This window comes from Biomphalaria glabrata, chromosome 3, assembly GCF_947242115.1.
Source record: "Biomphalaria glabrata chromosome 3, xgBioGlab47.1, whole genome shotgun sequence".
Taxonomy (NCBI): domain Eukaryota; kingdom Metazoa; phylum Mollusca; class Gastropoda; family Planorbidae; genus Biomphalaria; species Biomphalaria glabrata.
The window spans coordinates 1,911,902-1,928,138 of record NC_074713.1 but is presented as its reverse complement, the minus strand read 5'-3'; the positions used below and the strand labels follow the sequence as shown (position 1 = coordinate 1,928,138).

The following is a 16,237-nucleotide window of genomic DNA, read 5'->3' as shown; positions in this document are numbered from 1 at the left end:
GTTAAATAACATTTTAGTTTTATGTTCTAATTTGATTTATAGAAAATTCCCTTTATAAATCGTAATGCTTTGTTTGATTTTGTAATAGTTTCATCATCAATAACCTAGTATAATTTAGTATGCATTTCTTGCTATAAAAAATATGTTTTTTAATGTAGAAGTCTCCTTAGGATGGGACAGTACAGTTTTACAGTGCAGTAATTATGGCCATGACTGAAGTTGATTGTTTATAGGTTTTGGAGAAATAAAAATCATGATTGTTACTTGACTTTACTGCTAAAGTTATCTCAATGTTGTTAAGTTTACTAAGGATTATTAGGTGGACCGAGTTATCCCATCTTGATTTTCAACTCTTCAATGACGCCAGCGACACTCGTCATCTACGTCATTGTTATTGAGTACACTAGGTTTTTAATAAACTAGATCTACGTAATTTTAGGTTATTTTGTTTTCGCGTTTTTTTTTTAATATTATTTTTTTTTTCATTCCCTCCAATTATCTAAGGCTATTTCTGTTGCCATTATTAGAAAGACAGTCCCACACACATATTGTCTCGAGGCTTACTATTACGATTAGTCTCGGTAATGCGAGTGTGTACTGTCAAAGGGCAGCAATTTATTTTTCAAAAAATTATTTTTGTATTTGTAATAAATTGCATTAATTTGAATATTTACATTAATTTAAATATTAAATACATTAATTTGAATATTAATATTGGAATACTAATTACTTAAATCCGAATATTAATTATGCACATTTGAATATTAATTATATTAATTTGAATATTAATGTCATTAGTTAAATTTAATTACATTAATTAGCTTTCATCTACATTATTTTGAATATTAATTACATTTACTCTACAATTAATCACATTTATTTTAAAGTTAATTATATGAATTTAAATATTCATTACATTATTATCAATATTTTAACTTTTTTATAAGAATAAGAATTTTTTTTTTAATTCAAGAAGTCTCCGCTAATGCGATTCTACTCGACTTTATCATAGCAGAACGGTCCAAATTTCTCTTGGATTTTCGTAATTGTTTATATTGACTTTTACACGCCGGGAAAAGGTCCGCGCGTCTTACTTAACTTAATGCTGACTACCAAATGTAACTGTTACGATGGACACTTAAATATAAATACACTTGCAATAAGAACACTCTCAGGTAAACACAAACAAGTTTAATTAGCCATCTTGATTACTGGAGTAGTTTCCCCTGTGCATGGGCACAACTCTTCCTGACCTATAACATTCCATCAACATCCCCTCTCTCCCCCCCCCCCCCCCCAAAAAAAAAAAAATAAAAAAAAAAGAAAGTTGCAAAAAAAAATAATAATATAATCAAATTGAAAAAACGATTTACAACCGTAAATAGGTTCCAAGTGAAATAACTAAACTCAAATCAACAAAACTATTTCCAACCGTAAATATGTAGGCCTACAGTTCTTAAACATAGTCTTCATATCTCGACGTTTTCTGGAGAGTGACCCTAGGTCGCAGAGAGTACTGATGAGTGTTTTGAGCGTTGGGTGGACTGTTAATACACTCATTCTCTGCGTCTGGGAAAATGTCATTACAATTACTTTCTCTGTCTTGAAAAAAAGTCTATGTTGTTAGTGGTGTCAGGTCTTAGGTGCCTTCTGTTTCTTTGGTACTTGAAACCATTTTCACCTTCTATAATGTAGGCACGTTCGTTCACTTTCCGACATACTCTGCCGTGTCTCCAGGTAGTATCGTTTGGCGATTGATAGAAGACTTTCTGTCCGACGTTTATAAGCTTCATGTCACGGGCTGTTTTGTTGTAGTGTTTTCTGACAATTTGCTGTCGCTTCTCCCGTTTGGCCGTGGCTTCTTGGTGTGACATTCTTGCAGGATGCTCTCTTCTTGGCAATAGCGTTCTTGTTGCCCTTCCAAAGAGCATCTGAGCCGGACTTAAATTGGTATCTTGCCTGGGTGTATTTCTAAACTCTAGTAGGGCTTCATAGGCATCTGACTTACTTTCTTTGGATTTTTTCATCAGATTCTTTAATATTTTCACTGCTGCCTCTGCCTTGCCGTTTGACTGATGATGTCCTGGTGAGGATTTTAAATGGTGGACCCCCCATGCTTCCATAAATGCGGTGAATTCAGCAGATGAAAACTGAGGTCCAAAATCACTGATGCACACTTTGGGGACCCCATATCTGGCAAAACACATTTTTTAGTTTTCTTATAACAACTTGACTTGTTGTCGTGTGCAAATGTTGTACTTCAATAAAATTTGAATAGTAGTCAACTATGGCAAGGTATTGTTGGTCAAATATTTGGAACAAATCTATTCCAACTTTGTCCCAGGGATTTGAACCCTCATTATGCTGTATTAAGCTTTCTTTCTGGTTTGCAGGTTTACTTTGCTGACAAGGTTGGCATGCATTAGCTATTTCTTTTATTCTTGCCGCTATTCCCGGCCAGAAAACTGCGTCCCTTGCTCTTCTCATCATGGCATCATACCCTAAATGTGCTGCATGTAGTTTGGTTTCAACTTCTTTTCTTAATGCTCTTGGGATAACTATTCTCTTCCCTTTCATTAGAAGGCCATCCTCATAGGTCAGTACATCTGCAAGTGACCAATACTGTTTGAGTTCTGGTACAATATGATGCTTGTCTGGCCAACCGTTCAGTATGTATTGTTTCAACATCTGCATCTCATTGTCTACTTTGACTGCATCTTTAACTTTATCTAACATTATATCTGGGAGGGCCAGTCCTACAGTGTTGATAGGGGTGTCAGGGAAATCTTCCTGTTCTGGCAAAGGGTCTCTGCTTAGCGTGTCAGCAATCTGTAATCTGTTTCCTTTGGTATACTGGTACTGAACATCGTATCGGTACAAACGCATCATTAAGCTTTGAAGCCTTTTAGGTGCACAACTGAGGGGTTTATTTAGTATATTTTCCAAAGGTTTATGATCATTCTGTATTATTATTGTTCTGCCGTACGTGTACTGGTCAAATTTTTCTAGAGCTACTACTACAGCCAAGAGTTCCTTTTCGATTTGAGCCCACTTTTTCTGAGGCTCTGTGAGTGATCTTGATGTGTATGCTATGGGTTTGTCATCTTGTAGTAGTACAGCTCCTAGGCTATTTTGACTGCTGTCCGCCTGAATAGTTACTTTCTTCTCCGGGTCGAAATAACTTAGGGTTCCATGATTGGATATCTTCTGTTTGACACTACTATTAAATGCTTTCTCACAGTCATTCGACCACACGAATAGCTTGTGTTTCTTAGTCAGTTCTGTTATTGGTTGTAGGTCTGTTGAAAGACCTGGGATGAATCTTGATAGATATTGTATCATTCCACAAAATCTCCGAACCGATGTAATGTCTTCAGGGGTTTTTAGATTTGTTATGGCTCTCACCTTGTTTGGGTCTGGTTTTATTCCTGACTGGGAAATGATGTGTCCCAAAAACACTATTTCTGATTTTCGGAATGCTGATTTCTTTTCATTTAGTCTGATGTTGTTGTTTTTTAGCCTATTGAGTAATTTTGATAGGTTTTCCTCATGATTTTTGCGAGCCTCTTCTACTGTGTCCCCCTTTCCAATTACCATTATATCATCCACCACTTTAAAACATCCTGTTAGTCCCTCCAACGCATCATTCAAATGTCTTTGAAAGACTTCAGAGCTTACTTTGAGACCAAAAGGAAGTCTATTCCATTTGTATCTACCGAATGGGGTCGCCATTGCAGTGAGACCTGATGAGTCCGGGTCTAGTTTGATATGCCAAAAAGCTTCCTGGATGTCGACTTTGCTAAATATCTTGGCGTTACCCATTTCAGCCAAAATGTCTTCTAGTGTTGTTAGGTTGTAATGTTCCCTCAGTAGTGCCTTGTTCAAGGGTTGAGGATCAATGCAGATTCTGATGCTGCCATCTGATTTCTCTACCAATGCCATTTGGCTAACCCACTCTGTAGGTTCAGTTATTCTTTCCAGAATTCCTCGTTGGACTAATGAGTTTAGTTCAGCTCTGACTTTCTCTTTTAATGCTATCGGAATTCTTCTACATGGTAGGACTTTGGGCCTCACTTTTTTGTCTATTTTCAATGTAGCCACGCCCAAGTCACCGAGTGAGTCAATGTTTTGATGTTTGCTTCCTGTGGCTTCCACTTTGGCAGGCATGTTAGATCATTTGGTACTACCACATAATCTACATTGAATTTCTCATTGGTCTTTAGATTGGTGGTTACCAACGTAGATTTTCCATTTGGCTTCATTACCGTCTTATTCCACATAGTTAACCTCTGGGACGTCGGTACTATCTGGTCTGGGCACACATATTTTTCGTTTATGGTATTGACGTCGGCGGCACTGTCCACTTGGAATCTGACTCTTTGGTTGTTGATCATCATAACGGCCGTCATCCTATGCTTTTGGGGCCATTCATTGCCATTACCCATTCAGTTTGGAGTGTAACTTCATCTTCTTCTGTGTCTGAGTCTATGTTGCTCTGTGTCTTTGCTTGAGTAATGCTGTATATATTCTTTTTGCAGACTGAGGCGAAATGATTCCTGCCTCCACAAATGTGACATGATTTTCCCCAGGCCGGACATTTTTCCTTTATGTATTCATGGTCGCCCTTGCAAAATTTACATGTTTTCCTTTGTCTTGGCCCCTTGTCACTCTGTTGATATTCCTTTCTGTATTTTGGGCCTGACTTAGATGTTGAGATTCTTTGAATCGTTGGTTTGTCCAAAATTTCGTTTCTTCCTTCTCTGATATCCTTCATTTGCCTTAGTGATCTTTCATATATCCTATACACATCTATGCATTTCTGTAGGGTTAGTTTATCGTCTTGCAACAGTTTCGTCTTCAATTGTTCACTTCTAACCCCTAAGATAATTCGGTCCCTAATCAGACTCTCTTCTGGTTTATCAAAATTGCAGCTGCTTGCCAGTTTCTTCAGGGCAGTTATGTACAAGTCAATGTTCTCGTCCTCTTCTTGTCTTCTCGTATTGAAGACATATCTCTCATATGTTTCGTTGGTTCTCCCAACATAGAACTCTTCAAAACTCTTTAAAATTTCATTTATTTTTGTCTCCTGCCCTTTTCCAAATGAATCAGACACGTCTGCTGCCTCACTGCCAATTATGGTCATTAGTGTTGCTACACGTATATCTTCTGTCTCTGTTGTGAGTTTCGTGGCCTTTTCATAGTTATCCCAGTCTCTTCTGAATCTTTTCCAATTGGCCGCCATATTGCCTTTTTGCAATAGCAGTTGCGGTACTGGGAAATATCTGTTAGCAGTTGCCATTTTAGCTACTGATTTCTTATATTTTCCTCCAAGTTTCGCTAGGTTATCGTTTACCTTTATTACATGCGTACACCGATGCCACCATGTTACGATGGACACTTAAATATAAATACACTTGAAATAAGAACACTCTCAGGTAAACACAAACAAGTTTAATTAGCCATCTTGATTACTGGAGTAGTTTCCCCTGTGCATGGGCACAACTCTTCCTGACCTATAACATTCCATCAACAGTAACCCTAACCCTAATCGTGACGACAAATATAAAGACAGAATACCAGGTCACGGACATAATGACTTTTTTATTGAGAATATAAGTAAAGTACAGGCACAGTTCTGGCAATAGAAATATCTAATACAAATTTGAAAGAACACTATCCCATGGACTGAGTAATAGCTGCCCAATAATTAAAGTCAATAGGCCTACTTCAAATGTAGAAACCAGAGTCCAACTGTCCTGGGCTAGAAACAAAAACCACACCGTCGAACTATGAGTTGCATTCCATTAAAAAAACAAACATCTCACAAAGCAAAACAAACCAAAACAAAAGCAATCTTGAAGTCAACAACCGAAGTATCCCCTTCTCCTTTAAAGTTAGCAGGAGACCCTGGCTGACCAAAACCGACACTTTCGATATAGAGGAGGCCACGCCAGAACTCAGTCCTGACAAGAGAGACTATCTTACAACGATAATATCCGTTACAGATATAGATCTACGAATGCCTCTTAGCTTATATAATACAGACGTTACTTCAAAAAAGAAGATGATTACGTCCTACGCGTCATGCATTTAGTCATGCATATTAACCAATGACTTAAATTTTGCCAAGCCACTGGTTTTCCTGGCTAGCTCAGGCAACCCATTCCATGCTCTAATAGCACTAGGGAAGAAGGAGTATTTGTACAAATTTGTCCTAGCATATGGGACGAGGAATGTGCCTTTATCTTTGTGTCTTTCTGAGTATTTTATTAAATTTTGCTTTTGTATTTGAAGATTATGGTTCAGTGTTTTATGTATAATTGATACTTTACTTTTGAGTCTTCTGTCCAGAAGGCTTTCTAAATTTAGTGATTTTACTAAAGGTGTTATTCTAGTCAAATGTGAATATTCGTTTGTTATGAATTTCACTGCTCTATTTTGTGTCTGTTCCAGTTTCTTATTGTTTTCTTGGTTTGAGGGGTCCCAAACAAAGGATGCATATTCTATTATTGGCCTAACCAAGATTAAATAACATTTTAGTTTTATGTTCTTATTTGATTTATAGAAATTTCTTTTAATAAACCCTAATGCTTCGTTTGATTTTTTTTTTATAGTTTCATCAGTATGTGGATTCCATGACAGTTTTTCATTTATTATAACACCTGACCTAGGTATTTTGCGTTTTTAGCCTCTCTAGTATTGGCCAGTGCTGCGTTGTTCCTTATTTGACCTTCGTTTTTAATGTATTTTATAGAACGCCAGGAGAATGCATTTTGCAGATCAGAACACAGGAAAACACTTCAATACCGGCCTGTCCAGTTCTTTTACCCTAGTTGACCTACTCTGTTCTTACTATGACAAAAAAAAAAAGTGCCCCTTATAGATCTTCGGGACAGTTAAAGGTCATCTGTTTCTATGGCCAACGGTTAACGAGAGTGTCATGTGGATAGCACAAGGACCAACTGCCTTTTTTTTCTGCAACTAATGTCGGGTACCTATTAAAGTAAGGTGCCCTAAACATTCCGATATTTCAAAATATCAGTTTTCACTGAGATTCAAACCCGAGAACCTCGGTTCAGAAGCTAAGCGCTTAACCACTCAACCCCCACTATGATAAAAATCGTGTTGGAATTCTATTGCTAACTACGAAAAGCAGGTTGTGTACTTAATTAAGACTTGAACCAGATCTACAACGCACTCTTTCATACTAGCTTTGAATTAATGAGCATTCATTAGGTCCATTTGTATCCCAAACATTATGTCAATAGGCTCTAGGAATGCCAAGAAAAACCTGAAAATTATGTTAAAATAATGTCTTTAGGATTCTTTTCTTTTTCATTACATTCTCGAAACCCTTTCCAGACCTTTAAACAGGCAAAAACGGGCCACGAACGAAATATAATGGGCCGTCACATGCTAAAGTTTGAGAAACACTGTCCTAAAAGTATACAGATGAACTCCATAATGTTCTCCTAAATTATTTTTATTTTTACCGTTCTTTACTATCTAGCGAAATAAAACAATTCTGGACTTCAGCGTTCACTAACTTTTACATTTTATCTGTTCGTACGCTGTCTTAACATCTAAACAATGACGTCATAAAAATTAACCTCCACGCCGGCTCTGTCTATAACGTAAACATTCGAGGAAGATCTTCTGCTCGCCATGTGAAAGTTTAGATCCAGAGAGCTTAGCGTTTAATGGCAGTGGAACTAGATCTCGTGCTTCTTGTTTGATCATCTTTCATGTAGACCCCCTTTTTTTAAAAAAAAATACGCTTTGCATTGTGGGCGTACTCTAAACTACAATGAGTGAGTTGGTATTTTCTTCTATTTACAATTATTGAAAAGATTATCTTAAATCTCTTATATGTAATTCTAGAATTAATGTAGATCTAGACTCTAGATCATATTATCTAGAATAGACTAGACCAAGGGTTCTCAACCTGTAGGTCGCGACCCCCTTGGGGGTCGATTGACGATTAGCCAGGGGTCGCCTAAGACCATCGAAAATATTGGTTGTTTTTGTTTTTTCTTATATTGCTGTATGTGTGTGGGGGGTGTGGGGGGAGGGCGGGGGGTCGCGGCAGAGTAGGGGATTGTAAAAGGGGTCGCCGAGCATAAAAGGTTGAGAACCGCTGGACTAGACACTGAGTTACATACGATATTATTGTATTATGTACTTAGTTGCAGGGGCGGACTGGGTGTCAAAACCGGCCCGGGTATTTCTATACAATCCGGCTCACAAATTGTATGCAACAACATGAGCTTCCAATCATACCTGACCTCAAAATCATAGTGTAAATTTTAATAATGTATCGAAAGTAGTTAGTATATGAATAATTTATTAGATGATTTTGAAACTATCTCATAAGCGCTATTACTAAATGAATAAAGTATAACACTTGGAATGGGGAATCTCTTATTTTGAAAAGTTCTTGCTACCATATACATTAGCATTCACATTCAAGACATCTGAAGATCCACCATCAATGAATATATTGTTTATTATTCACTTTCACTCCTCGCCATTTTCTCAGACATAAACTTCAATTTACAAATACAACTCTTCATCCTCCATTATTTTAACTGTCCATCCCACAAGGTCATGAGGGATGGGTGGCTGAGTGGTTAAGCGCTTCTGAACCTAGGGTCCTGGGTCTGAATCTCGGTGAAGACTAGGATTTTGAATTTCCGGATTTTTAGGGCTCCCCTGGGTCCACCCAACTTTAACGGGTACCTGACTTAAGTTGAGAAAGTAAAGGCTGTTAGCCATTGGCAAAGAAACAGATGATCTTAGCATCTGATCTGTAGATCGCAAGGTCTGAAAGAGAACTTTACTCTCATATACTGCTTTCTCAATAACTTTGAAACCTAGTTTGATTGCATCTTAAATCTGGCTACAAACATACACAACAGAACATGTCCACTTGTTTTTAATATCCTTACGTTCAATAAAACAAATGCTGTCAAGATAATCTCATTATTCTAGCAAAGCTTCTTAGTATTTTGACATAAGTCAATAACTTTGTCGTCTTGGCATTAGTGTTTCTTATGGCGTTAAGCCTGTTTATTCATAAATTCAGATCTATAAATTATTAAGATATAGCTTATCTTCTTACTGCTTAGGGGGGTGCAGATTTATTTATTATGTAAACATTAAAAAGTGAATCTGATGCGAAAGGTCATAGTTCACAATTACCCAGTAGTCATGAGGTAGAGTTCCCCTTTCAGATCTTGTGGTCTATAGGGCAGAAGATGTAAAGGTCATCTGTTTCTGTGGCCTACGATTTACGAGGGTGTAATGTGGTCAGCACAACGACCAACCGCTTTTCCCCCAACTAATGTAAGGTACCCATTAGAGCTGGGTGGACTCAGAGGCGCCCGAAGATCCCGAAAATTTTAAAAAAGTTCTTTGGTTACCGTTACTCTACTTATTCCAGAAGAGTTAGAAGAGTTTTATCAAAGACGATGTGTCGTCCTGTTTGCTTTTATGTGAAAAATAAATCCAAAGATTTTAATTTATTTTTGTTTACTTTAAACGATCAAAACAAGACTATGGCTTCATTGGCTTGAATATTCCTGGTCCATTGGTGAATTCGATGGGGGCCGCCTCTGAGTTTGTGTGATAACACAAACTCTCTTTGTAATATTGTTTTGCACAGCATTCCAGCAATAGTTATTATTACTTATTTTCTGCTCCTTTCTTTTTAGATTCTTTTGCATTTTGATTCCAATCAACAAATTTCAACACTGTTCGTGATAAATAATTGTGATTTGTGAAGGACTTCGTAGCGGGCCAACTCCATCAAACTAAAAAAGAATTCGTATATGACTGGACATGTCCTCTATAGGACTTGGGACTTTGTTGTTGATCCCTTTATAGGTTCACACTAACGTCGATCTCTATAAGAAATAAAGGCCTTAATTTTCTTGTTTATCCTTTAGAGACGTCTACTAGAAGCACGATATACGGATGAAGGATATCTACGACAATGCTTTTAGATTAGTATTAGACTTGAAAGTGTAACAATTATTTTTATTTAATCATGACGCTCAAAGTGTTGCCTTTTAAGAGAACACTATAAATCTTGAAACATTTTAGTGGCATTCTTGCGGCCTCTTCGGTGGCCCTACCGGCACACTTGGGTACCGACCACCGGGCATTTGCTCCATTGCACATACAGCCAGTCCGCCCCTGCTTAGTTGGCTTACATTTACAAATCTACTTCTAGTCTATGTTACCAGTCAGCGCCTTCTTTTATAGCCTTAGAATATAAGTATAAATTTAGCCCTGCTACAAACTATTATCTTATCTTATAAATTAAAGACATTTCTTCAAAACAAATTATCTTTCTTATCTTGTAATATAATAATAATAATCTTTATTATCCGTAAGGAAATTTGTCTTACAATTTGCGCATTACACCAAACAAAACATTATAACTATAGAAAACCAAGAATGTACATTCACATCAGACTCACAGACGTAACTTCAAAAAAAAAAAGTGCCATATTATCCATATGATACATGTTAATAGGAGAACTCTGCTAAATCTTTGGAACTCCAGGCTCTTGGTCAGCGCTTTTACTAATAGGCATACTCTAGTCAATTTTGATTCTTCTCTGGGCATACATTAATGCATATATAAGTAATCATTGTTGATTAACATGAACAAAACATAACAAAACTCTAGGTATAAGCTAAACAACAATTCAGCTGTCTAATCTTACGCCATTTTGGTTGACAACAACAGTTACAAGGGATGTTACTCCCAAACATCGAGTGGTGCAACCTATATAAAACACACATCAACAATCATAATAGTTTGTTTTTTGTTTTTTTTTTACAAAGCTTATATCAACCCACTCTATGTGATACGATTTGTGTACACGTCATTTCTCCCAAAAACAAAAAAACTCAAAACTCAAACTCAACTTTACACAATTATTTGTAGTACCTAACAGAACATGAATCAATCCCAAAAAAATTAACCCATGTTTTTTTGTTATTAATTATTGGTAATTGATTATTTTGTTTGGTATCGAAAGAGGGAAATAAACCCAACAGTTATAACAGATGCGACTGTATGTGTAGAGTTTTTTCCCCTTATACATTTTGTATACGTTTCTCTTTCACTTACCGTTCTCGGATCAAGTTGAAATTTTGCATTATTTATTCAATATCGATGACAATATCTGAATAAATTTTACAAAACTAGATATTTAATAAATTAATGTAAATAAATTAATTGTGTTATATATAGAAAAAGGGAGATAAATTATGCAGCATTGAGAATCGTGTGGTTCTTCCTCTTGGATAAGATTTCTCTTCTCTTGCACTTGTGCTTGTTTACATTATTTACATTGTACACTATAGTTGTTGTTATTTTTTGTTATTTTTTAATATTAGTTTCAAATATACAAGTGACTTTAGAGATCTATATTCTTTTCGTTTCAATATTTTTTTTATTATTTTTTTTAGGCTAAGAATTATTGTTAATTTTTGTTAAATTTCTTTTTTTTATGGACAAGTAATGATTTGTAAAATTGTAGCCTACAAACTGATTCCTTCCATATTTCGTTATAAATATTGCCTCGCAAAAAAAAAAAAATCTAAACAGCATATTTGTTATTTATTTTCAGAGAAACCTGAGTCGACATACGCTTCTCAAGCCAGCAGTTCTCCAGGGAAGTGTGCTATAACAATGGGCTGGAAGATATTTGGCGCCATCATGAGTGCCCTCTTTGTGGGACTAGCTGTGGCCCTTTCGTCTCTTGCCTGGGCAGGTCACACTAGCGGGACAGACGCTGCCGCCGTGCCTCCTTCAGTCGTCACTCCGGCGGGACGCATACTGGGATCCGTCGGGACCAGCATCTTCAACGGGAAAAGTTACGTGGCTTACAAAGCAATCCCTTTCGCCAAGCCGCCTCTGGGGGCGCTCAGATTCATGCGTCCGCAGCCACCGGACTCGCTTTCGGGGACGGAGTACATCAACAGTGAAGAGTATAAGCCCTCGTGTTGGTCTATCACTAGGCAGAGCACTGACGCCGCCTATGGCGAAGATTGTCTGTATCTTAATATCTACGTCCCTGGTAACGCTCCTGTCATCAACGCACGGGAATTATATCCTGTCATGGTTTGGCTACATGGCGGAGGGTTCGTGGCGGGCAGTGCTTTTCCGGAACCCATCAAGATGGTGACCCGCAACGATGTCATAATCGTAGGCGTAAACTACAGGATGGGTGTCTTTGGATTTCTCACCACATTAGACGCCAATCTGCCGCCCAACAATGGCTTATGGGATATGCAAATGGCTTTAAAATGGGTCAAGGAAAATATAAAATACTTTGCTGGTAACGACTCTTCCATCACTGTTTTTGGAGAGTCTTCGGGATCCATTAGCGCTTCGCTGCTGGCGCTGTCTCCAGCCGCTGGGAGTCTCTTCAACAAAGCCATCTTTCAGAGTGGCACCGCCACCACGTTGTTGTCGAGAGATGCGCCCCTGAGAGCTCGGGAATTCGCCGCAATGGTTGGCTGCGAAGCGGCTGCCGCTTCTAGCCAGCTGGCGCAATGTCTGCGTGGGGTCAGCATCGCTGACATACTGAAAAACAGTAAGCCGTCTTCGTTCAACATTTCGACCGCCAGACGACAGGCGGACTTTATCTGGGAACCAGCTGTTGATGGAGAATTCATCCCGCAAGAGCCGCTGGCCCTTCTTTCCAACAGCACGTACCTAAAGAGTGTTGGCGCATATGATAAAGATTATATTATCGGTGTTTTAAACAATGAAGGGGGACTAATCTCGGACAATTTTCTCCGTCAAATCTCTCTAGATATGATTGGTCTTCCGGGTTTCGCAAGTGATATGTTGGATTTTTTACTGAACAGAAGATACAACGCTATGAACGCTACAGAAAAAATAAAAAGCGCTGTGTATACATTTTATAATATAAATCCTGCGAATGTTAGTACAGCGCAGAATGTATTAGATATGTCTGCAGACTTGCTTTTCTATGTGCCCGCTGTGGAAACTGCTTTGGCTTTATCACGGTGTTCCTCATCAAGCTCAAATACTGGATGCTCCCAGCATAGCCCCAGAGTTTTTTTCTATTTGTTTGACTATTGCCCGCCTATTACTGATTTAAGCAGGCCCCAGTGTTTGATACACGGTGCTGATGTGGCTTACGAGCTGCCGCGCAACAATTTGACCAGTGCTGTCCAGACTCATCTATCCGACATTTTTATTGATCTTCTGACCAGTTTCGCCAATAACTCTAATCCCGGGTCCGCCGTGAGTTCTGGCTGGCCTGCGTTCGATCCCAGCTCCCAGCTTTACCTCCGCCTCGATGTCATCCCATCGGTTAGACTTGCACCTTACAAATACAGGGCGCATTTCTGGTTGGATGTAGTAACACGGCTTATTGATGTCTGAAACTCTAGTAAGCAGAGACTGAGCATGATTTTTTTTTTAATGACTTTGTTAATGGCACAAATAAACAGGCACTGTCAAATTTGTTGACTAGACACTTAGCCGAATAGGCTAACACAACGCAGACGATATATAAAATGCTAGCAGTAAACACCAGCCACGTCCGTTGATGTGTTCCCAGTCTTTATATAGATAATTATGTCCGAAACACTCCTTTTTTTTTTCTTTTCTTTTCAACGAACTACCTAACACACTTTTAAGCCCATGAGTCAGTGTATCTCTACGCTCTCTATTTCATTTTCTGTCTGTCTGTCCGTCTGTCTCTCTCTAATCGCTCTCTGGAACACCTGCGCATCGTTATTTCTCCGACATAGACTTTTGACTTTAACTGGAAAAAATCCGCCTCACAATGCGCCCCGAAACATGCACGCACTCAAATGACTTTTCTTCGGCTTCTCAATTCTTAAAGCCAACAAGGTACGGTATTCGACGCCGAATGCATTTCTACATACCATCAGTCTCAGGCTTACAGAATAAAAAGCATTATCCAAAGGCCCCAATGGAATGACCCATTCCCGTTCCACTTTCTACATCTGTTTTTGGTATCATTACTCTCTCTCTCTCTTTCTCTTCTTTCCCTCTTTCTCTCTCTCTCTCTCTCTCTCTCTCTCTCGCTTGAAAACAGAAAAAGCCTCTAGATCTATCTTATTAATGATATTAGGATTGGTCTTTTTTTTTTTTTGTTTTATTTAGAGCGTATCTAACAGGAAGCGGAAATGACGTAAGGCATATAAAAACTAAGTAGACTTGGGGAAAAAGAAAAAAAATATTGCCATAAAATGTATGGCATTCATGCTTTCTATTTACACTGCGGCCTTTGGGGAAATGCCGAAATGCGAATAGCTGTCGTCAGGTTGCGAAGCTGACCAATAGGGTTGTTAGTGAGCACCTAGGAGGTAAAAGGAACTTGGGTACGAAATTTGATGCGGATACGTGCGACAGTTCAAGAGATCTCGTGATCAATCAGTTATATTTTCTCTTAAATATAGTAGATGCGACTTGGACTAACTAATGTTATGAACACTATGACTGTGTAGTTTAGCGCAAGTAATGACGTCATAGACTGACACTATACCAAAGAACTTAGCACTGTCATTGTTTTAGACTGTTATATCAATATATTGTTTATGTTATATTGTTTCTTTAATTGTAATATTATAAAGTCATTGTTATTAAACATGGCGTTTTCTTGTTGTTTTTTGTTTTGTTTTGTTTTGAATGTCCTAGTTTTGAAGGTAACCTTTACACAAATATCCCTTCTTTCTGCTCATTTTGGGGTGTCATTCAATATGGAAAACGCCAACTCTACGAACGATTAAAAAAAACAACGGCATTATGAAATACTCGTAATTGTGGAATCTGGTGAAAGAGGCTTCTCGCGCCTAAAACTAATGAAGAATTACTTGAGGTCAAAAATACTCGTAGATAGATTGAAACATTTGGTAGGCTAATTCTTGCTATTGAGAAAGATCTATGTAGGAAATATAATAATTTTTATGAAATACTGTATGACTTCGCTACACGCAAGGCTCGTAAAATAATTCTGTACGTAGTAAAGAATGAATAAAATGCAAAGACGAATTTATTTTCTAATACAAACTCTTAATTTTCACTTATTATCCGTTTCCCTACCCAAACTGGGCCCCGCGAAATCCGTTTCGAATAGGGTCCCACAATGGTTAAGTCCAGCCCTGCTATTGAGTGACGGGTGATTACAAAGTAGATTAGCCTACTTGTTCCCTCCCCCCCCCTCCCCAAATCCTCTTTTTTTTTCGCCGCTAAAAATACGTGGGGTAACTCTAGTCCGACTTGAAGAAATGAGTGACCTTTCCATTACTTCTTGGTGTCCAACCTGTTGAGCCATGAAGAGAATTATGTAGAAAGATTTTTCTATTTCATTTTGGGAAACCAAATTCATTTCGCCTAGGGCCCCAAATTATCTAAGGCAGGCTCTGGTGACGTCTGCTCATCTGTTCATTAAGAAAGCACATTTCTGCCTGGAGTCTTCTTCCATGCAAAGAGTGGATCTTCTAAGCTGGGCCTCTGACTCTGTAATTGTTGTTTGTTTGTTTTTAAATGTTCATTTCATTCTCTAAGATAAATCAAAATAAAGTGAGAAATAAAACAAGGTGAAGGTTGCGGGCGTGCAGGAAAGCACTCTCAGGGGCGGGGGGGTCAACACAAGCGTGACAAAGACACCCTTAAGAGCTCCATCAAGGAGCGTGAGATTGACATTCATGGAATGCGAAACGTTACCGCTCGATCGCTCCACATGGCGTGAAGCCGTCAGTGTTGGACTTTCAAGATATTATGCAAAAGGTGTAAACCATCAGCAAAAAAAAAAAAAAAAACAGTTCCCACCAAAAAAAAAATACACAAGCTGAGAAAAGAAGCAGGCATATCTGCAGCAGACCCAGCCTACCCATGTGGCCAGCTTTTCAAAGCTAGGATTAGACTCCATAGCCATCTTTGAGTTTATAGGAAATGAGAAATGTGCTCATCTTCGACTACGAAGCGGGATCTGTATATATTAAAACACTTTTTTTTAAAAAAACCACGTTCCTCTTGTTTTGGCTGTAAAATACTGAATTAAAAAAAAAACACAGAACTACCAAATGTTAACAACACATTATTTCCACGAGCTAGAAACGGATGTACACACAAAATTAAAAAAAAAGAACGACAACCGATTTAAAAAATCACATTCCTTCATTCGCAAATAATAAATAATATTATTTTTAAAAA

The 16,237-nt window shown here is 38.1% G+C and overlaps 1 protein-coding gene across 10 annotated transcripts in view; it reads left to right on the top strand.

Moving 5' to 3' along the window:
* The window catches only part of LOC106058060 (fatty acyl-CoA hydrolase precursor, medium chain-like), a 42,118-nt gene extending 27,449 nt beyond the window's left edge, over positions 1 to 14,669 (top strand). For 8 of the 10 annotated variants that reach the window (XM_056023325.1, XM_056023330.1, XM_056023321.1 and 5 more), the window contains exon 2: positions 11,646 to 14,669. In XM_056023325.1, the coding sequence (XP_055879300.1) occupies positions 11,708 to 13,435 (1,728 nt within the window). In that variant the 5' untranslated portion in view covers positions 11,646 to 11,707 and the 3' untranslated portion in view covers positions 13,436 to 14,669. Of the gene's footprint in view, positions 1 to 6,389; positions 6,395 to 7,687; positions 7,812 to 11,645 lie in introns of those variants that run through there. The other 2 variants (XM_056023329.1, XM_013215437.2) reach the window with 2 other exon arrangements.
* Positions 14,670 to 16,237: the final 1,568 nt, after the last annotated feature.